Below are 6,272 nucleotides of genomic sequence, written 5' to 3'. Positions count from 1 at the left end.
CCATAGAATGCATCTCGTAAATTGACCATGGTATTAAAGATACATTTGATCTTCCCCTCCCTGAACAGTCCTGGGAAAGAGAGTGAATTAATAACTAAAGTAAACTCTAGAGGACAGTTTTTCCTTTCCATTTTTTCCTTTCATATTCAAGATGGGGAGCTCATTTGCCAGAAATTATAGTACAGACAACTTCAAGAACTGAAGCTGTGAGGGAGCTGTAAGAATCATTCAGTCTTGCTTGCTTTAGCTTCCTAATGCAGCAGCAAGATCCCTGTTTTTCTGAGCACTGACCTGTGCTGAAACCCACCAACCTGTCTGTGCAGAGGACAGGACGGGTTCTTGAGTGGCACTCAGATGTGAATTCTCCCGTTGCCAAAGCACCTTCAGGCCCTGCTGGCCAAGAGAGCCAGAGATTTTCACTGTTAATCAACTACACCGTATCCATGCAGGCAGAACCAACAGGAGTCTGGCCAATGAGCTAGATGTGAAATAATTAAAATTTACTGAGTGGTTTAGATTTAGTCAGTTTGAATGCTTTTCTTGTCTGATTTTTGAAGGCAAGTTGTTTATCCAAGTGAAGTGCTTTAAGATACAGCGAGGAGCATTGACATCAGCAGAGATCAATGAAGGACGAAGAGGTCTATTTAATCTAGGAAATGAGTGACTTGGGTCTTTGATCCTGTTGCATCCTCGTATTCCCAGAAGGTTAAATTTAGTCCTGCATACACAAATTCTGTTTGACTAAGTTTACTTAGGTTTTAAATATTTGTGGGTTTCTTTTGTTTAGGTTCTCTTGTATAACAAGAAAAAAACCCCAACTGTTACCACATAATTAGGCTGTTGCTGTGTAAGCATGTGTAGCTCCTTTCAGACTTGAGAGGAGAATATGCAAATTCAAGCCCAAATGCATTTCTTTAAACTTTCATACTGTATAAAAGAAAAGGAAAACACCCTCTGACCCATTGTATACAAACCAGCCTCTGAAATGGCATGGAGGAAATGGCACAAATTTGAATTAGCATGAAATAACTCTTGTTTGGCTCATGTTGCTGACATTACTTCCATTTTCCAGAAGTAAAGAAAACCTTGTGCAGCCTAATGCAAAGGCTTGCATTTGGTTCAAGATATAAAAATGTAAGGTAAGCCTTAGAGAGCATGAGGATAAGGCTGAAGTTTCTACCGTGCTGAAAGACAAGATCAGGAAAAATTTTCATAATCCCTTGTCTAGGAATGTTAGTTGCTTTGGTGTAAAATAAACAAAAGTCAAAGCAAGAGGGTTTTTTTTATTATTTACATTTATCTTAACTGCAGCAAGCCATAGCAGGTGCTAGCATGAGATGAGCTTTGGCACTTCTTGCCACAGACTCGCTTCACCGTGTGTCATCAACCACGAGTTTTAAAAGTGCCTGAATTGAAATATCCACTACGGCACAGAAAATAAAATCGAAAAAACAGGGAGAGGAAGGAAGTCCCATCAGGGAGGCAAAAGAACAGCCCTTGCTTCCTTGCACATCCCTCTGCCCCAAGCCGCCGCCACACTCCCTCTCCTCCGTGCGCGACCCGGGCCGAGCTCAGCCGGGCCGGAGCAGGGCGGCCCCGCACGCCTGCGATGGCTCCGGGGCCTCGCCCCAAGCCCGCACCGTCCTTGCGGCTTTTATTTTCGTAATTTTAAATTTATTATTTCAACACCCCCGCCTCGGGCTGAACGGGGGGCGCTCCAGGGGCCGGGTGCGGGGCAGTCCCCGCTTGCGGGAGCAGCGCTCGGTGCCGGGGCAGCCCCGCAGCCGCTCCGCGGCCGCCGGGCAGGTGCCGCGGCGGGCCTCGGACCGCACCGGCGGGGAGAAACCACTTCTGAGGGAAAAAAAAAAAAAAAAGTTTAAAAAAATAAGAAAGTTCAATAACCAAAAACTTAAATAACTGAAAAATAAGACGGCAGCGGAGGGGCCGGTGCCCGTGTGCGGGAGCCCGGCGCGGTGCCGGCGGGGCGGAGCAGCCCCGCTGACCCCCGGCCGGGCCGGTGCCGGGGGCGGGGAGCCCGGGGCGCCCCGGCGGCCCCCATTGGCGGGCGCGGCGGCGGCGGCGGGGCCGGGCCGTGCGGGCCGGGTCCCGGGCGGAGGGGGCCGGCCCTGCCCCCGCGGCCGGCGGCTGCCCAAGGTTTAAAGTGAGAACTTTCTGCGGGCGGCGCCGAGCTGCACAGCCCCGCCGCCGCGTCGCTCCTGTCCCGCCGCAGCAGCCGCCGCTACCACCGCCTCCCCCGGGCGGGCCGTACAATCCTCGGCAGTGTCCTGAGACTGTACGCCCGCCTCGGGGGCGACCCGGCCGAACCGGACCCCGCTCCCCGCCCGCCGGCGCCCGCGGAGCCCCGCGTCCCGCGGGCAGGTGCTGAGCGCGCCCCGGCCCGGGAGGCGGCGCAGGAGCCGGCAGCAGCCGCCGGGATGACAGCTGACAAGGAGAAGAAAAGGTGAGGGGCCGCGGGCGAGGCGCCGGGCTGCTCGGGCCGCTGTGTCCTCCTTCTGCGGCTGCCCCCTTGGGCCGCGGGACTCCCCGCTCCGGGGGCACTGCCGGCGGGACGGCGCGGCCTCGCCTCCCCCCGCCACCGCTCCTGTGCGAGGGCTCGACCCGGAGCCTTTGCGGGGACCGGCTGCGGCGCGAGTGAGTGTGAGTGAGTTAGTTGGCCCAGCCCGGGCGGGGAGAGGGGCCGGGGAGCAGCGCCGCGCCCGTTCGCGGTAACCGCGCTCCGTCCGGGCCGCCGCCGAGCCGGGGAGAGCCTGCCCGGGGAGCTGCCCCCGCCGGCGGCACCGCGGCCCAGAGCGCGCCCGGCCCCGGCCCGGCGGAGGCGGCCCCGGCCGTGCCGGCTGCGGGCAGGTGCACCTGGCAGGCAGGGCCAGCCGGCCGGTGTGCGCCACTGCCGTGTACGCCATGGCAGGGCTTGCTATCAGCCAGGGCAGAGGTAGTAGGAAACTATTTTTCAATTAAAGATAGTTGTGCTATTTTTCAGTTGAAGGTAGCAGCACTCTTAGTAAAACGTGTTTTATAACTAAAGTCGCGTGGATGAAATTGCCAGGCTGTGTAAATATTTCGACACCTCCTCTCTCCAGTCCGAGGCGCTGGCCGCGGTGCATCTCCCGCGGGGCTCCTCAGCTGTCAGCGGGTTTTCCCGGAGGGCCGAGAGCTCCAGGAGTGCCCAGCGCCTCGTTTGCTGCTGCCCTTTGCGAGAGATGTAAAGCCAGCCATTCCCACACTGCCAGAGCGACCCTTCCAGAGGGGATCAAAGTAACGCACTGGTAGTTTTGTAGTTCATCAAAGAGTGTTTTCTTGTTGGTTCTTGAGAACAAACGTCAAAATAAAACTCAGCGGTCCATAACACAGAAGTTACAGGTGGAGATTAAGAGAAGAATTATCTACTTGTTGCTCCAAAGCTATAAACAATTCCTATGGGTGAGAGAGGGCATGGACATGGGGAAAACTAAGCAAGTGAATAAAGGTCTATGAAGTCTTGTGAAAGGATATGTATTCAGTCTGTTTTCTACAGCAGGCAGGATCCGTCGATTATCAGCACAGGTTACTGTTCTGGCCATAGATTCTCTTTATAAGCAATGTGGTTTATAGACTAAGAATTTTATGTTGTTATTTGTCGTGTGTACTATCCAGTTACCATGCATTAAACTTTAAACCCTGGGTTTTTGTTTGTGTAATAGCTCCTTTTTTATTGAGTCACCCTATAACGATGTAGTAGGGGAGGTATAGCAGTGTAAATCATACCTTTTCCCTGTAGTTCTGTTTTCCTCAGTTTATCAGAAACTAACGTATTAAGGTTAAACAGTTGCTTCAAGTGTATTTTGTTCTAGGTAGAGTGCAGAGTACAAAATATACGTACGTTTTGTGTCTTTGGTTGAAAAAGTAAAAAATTATAGTACAGTACAATGTAGTTAAAAATGTGTTAGTTTATGAGGCAAGAGGATGAAATAGTGTGTATCTTGGAAATACACTGCGTTCATTGTATCACCTCTTTTTAACGGGGCACTCTTAATCTCTTCAGTTTTAACCTCTTGCTTTCAAGCAGAGTGAGGGATTGAGCGCTGTCTAATCTTGCAGGACAGCACACTGAAGTGGTTTGGGGAAATACTCTTCAGATACTACACAGACTTCACAAGACTGAAGTCTGAACCCTGATCCTGACTCCCTCACTGCTTTTAAATATTGTGACATTCAGTGACAATTTTTCTGTTTCTCTCAGAAGTAGGCTAGTTGTTATCTGGTTCGTGGGATTGTTGCGTAAATTCATGTTTGTGGAAGAACTGGGAGAGTGTCATAGGAGGGATTTCAGATAGCTGGTTTGTGCCTCTCTGTCAGTGTGCTGTGGATATCCCTACTGGGGATGTACCCTATGTAACCTGTTGAAACAAGATAGTTTTGCTCTCTTAATTTTCCAGTACTGTTATAGAGTAGGTTTATTGCCTTGAGTTGGACAGTTAGTGTATTGTTTGCTTGATCTCTATCCAGATATGCAACTAGGATCTCTAACCTTACTTGCTATAGCATTTATAAATCACTTTCACGGAGAAAAGGTGGGGCAGTGTTACCAGATTTCCAGGCAGCTCTGAAACTATGTTGAGGAGCAGATCTCTTACTGTTAAACAAATGTTCTAAGGAAGATAATCTTTGATTCTCTTAATGGTCCCTTTAAGTTGAAGAACATCCTCAGGTCCTCATTTGAAGCTCTGTTTGCTAGCAGAAAAGAGCAGTTGCTTTATTTGGAACAAATGTTATGGCACTTTCAGCAGGCTGATTTAAAGTTAGTCCAAGATTCAGAGCTGAAATTAATATGTTTATTCTTTTAACTTATTAAAAAAAATCTACACAATATTAGATACTCTCTTAGAATGCCAGAGGGAGAGGAGGAATCAAAGGGCATAACACATTTTAGCATATAATGAAAGCTAAGGGTAAAGTATCTGATCTGTACAGCTGTGCAGTACAACAACAATTAGTAGGTAAGTCCCAATGTAATTCGAGCAGTCTGATACAATATCTTGATGTGGTTTTTAATGATTTGCAAGACAGTTACTTTGTTAGGAGTGGATGTTGTGTTAAATGAACGCTTCTGGATGGACCACAGTGTCTGTTTGAGAAAAGTTTGAAGCCAGGCTCAGGACAAGTCAAGTACCACTGAGAAGGATGCATCATTTGGCTTCACCTTTTCAGTTGTGTTGTTACTTGGGAAATTCTGTTTGTTTTCCAGTTGTATGAAAAATAAACCAATTTTGCAGCTCAGGGTGTTTCTGTGCTAGTGGTCCCCGTGTAATTACACAGTATGTTTTGTGACCATAACCATGTAATGTTAAATAAATCTGTTTAACTTCTTCTGGCCCAGATAGTAAAGAAATGGGATTGCCCCCATTAATTGTCTAGTTAATAGACTGCTTTCGTTTACCCTTTTACTTTGGGCTTTATTTGATGTTGAGCCCCTCTAATGAGGTGCTTTGTGCCTCAAATTTTGCTGACCTTTTTCCTTCAGGAGAGTGGTTTTGCCAAGCTGAGGTCACTCTTGGCTGTTCCTCCTCAGGATGAGGAAACTGTCCTGACAGCACAGCTCTCCAGAGCTCAGGTAGTTGCTCGCTTGTAATGGATATAATTTGGATGTCAGGAAATGTGAGCATTTGGATGTGCCAAGGTGTTAAACTGCAGATTTCAAGAAACATACAGTCTCAGTTTTGTTCTCCCCAGTACATTTTCTGTGTGTCACTGTTGCCAGGTATACTCCCTGTTGCCTTTTATTCTGTGGTGGTGGTGACAGATCATCTTGTCCATTCTCTTGCCAACCCAAGTTTGTCCTTACACTCTTTTAAACCTCACTTTACGTACTTTAACTGATGGAGGTTAGAACACTTTCCTTTGCAGACTATTTCATAGATTACTCAGCTCCATAAAAAATTTTTTTCAAGTTTTATTATTGCTCAACATCGCCCCATGCATAGCCCACATATTTTAGTTACTTCTGTTTGCTTCTGTGTTCACATCTGCTCTTGCAGTTTTTCTTATTTGGAGTTATGAAAAAGAAATGTGATCTCCTGAATTCCTGGTGAACAATCTGTTGAAATTGGCTGTTTAGCACATATTTATGGTGTGTTAACATTAAGCAATTTGTATTTACGTTTCAGCACCACAAATTCAGACATTTCATAGCTTGCAGGACATCTTGAATGATCCTGGCCACTCATAGCCCTCCTACTTTGGCATTGCCCCTTCTGTTTCTGTACTCCCTGCCCCTT

General features: G+C 48.2%; 1 protein-coding gene across 2 annotated transcripts in view; it reads left to right on the top strand.

The window, feature by feature from the left end:
- Window positions 1–2,137: 2,137 nt before the first annotated feature.
- Window positions 2,138–6,272, top strand: part of EPAS1 (endothelial PAS domain protein 1) — a 77,487-nt gene continuing 73,352 nt past the window's right edge. Inside the window, exon 1 of one of the 2 annotated variants that reach the window (XM_054630720.2) lies at window positions 2,138–2,461. In XM_054630720.2, the coding sequence (XP_054486695.1) occupies window positions 2,436–2,461 (26 nt within the window). In that variant the 5' untranslated portion in view covers window positions 2,138–2,435. The remainder of the gene's footprint in view (window positions 2,462–6,272) is intronic. The other variant, XM_054630722.2, reaches the window with a different exon arrangement.

This window comes from Agelaius phoeniceus, chromosome 3 (genome assembly GCF_051311805.1).
Source record: "Agelaius phoeniceus isolate bAgePho1 chromosome 3, bAgePho1.hap1, whole genome shotgun sequence".
Lineage (NCBI taxonomy): Eukaryota > Metazoa > Chordata > Aves > Passeriformes > Icteridae > Agelaius > Agelaius phoeniceus.
Note: the sequence above shows the minus strand (reverse complement) of the source record. Positions and strands in the feature narration are given on the sequence as shown.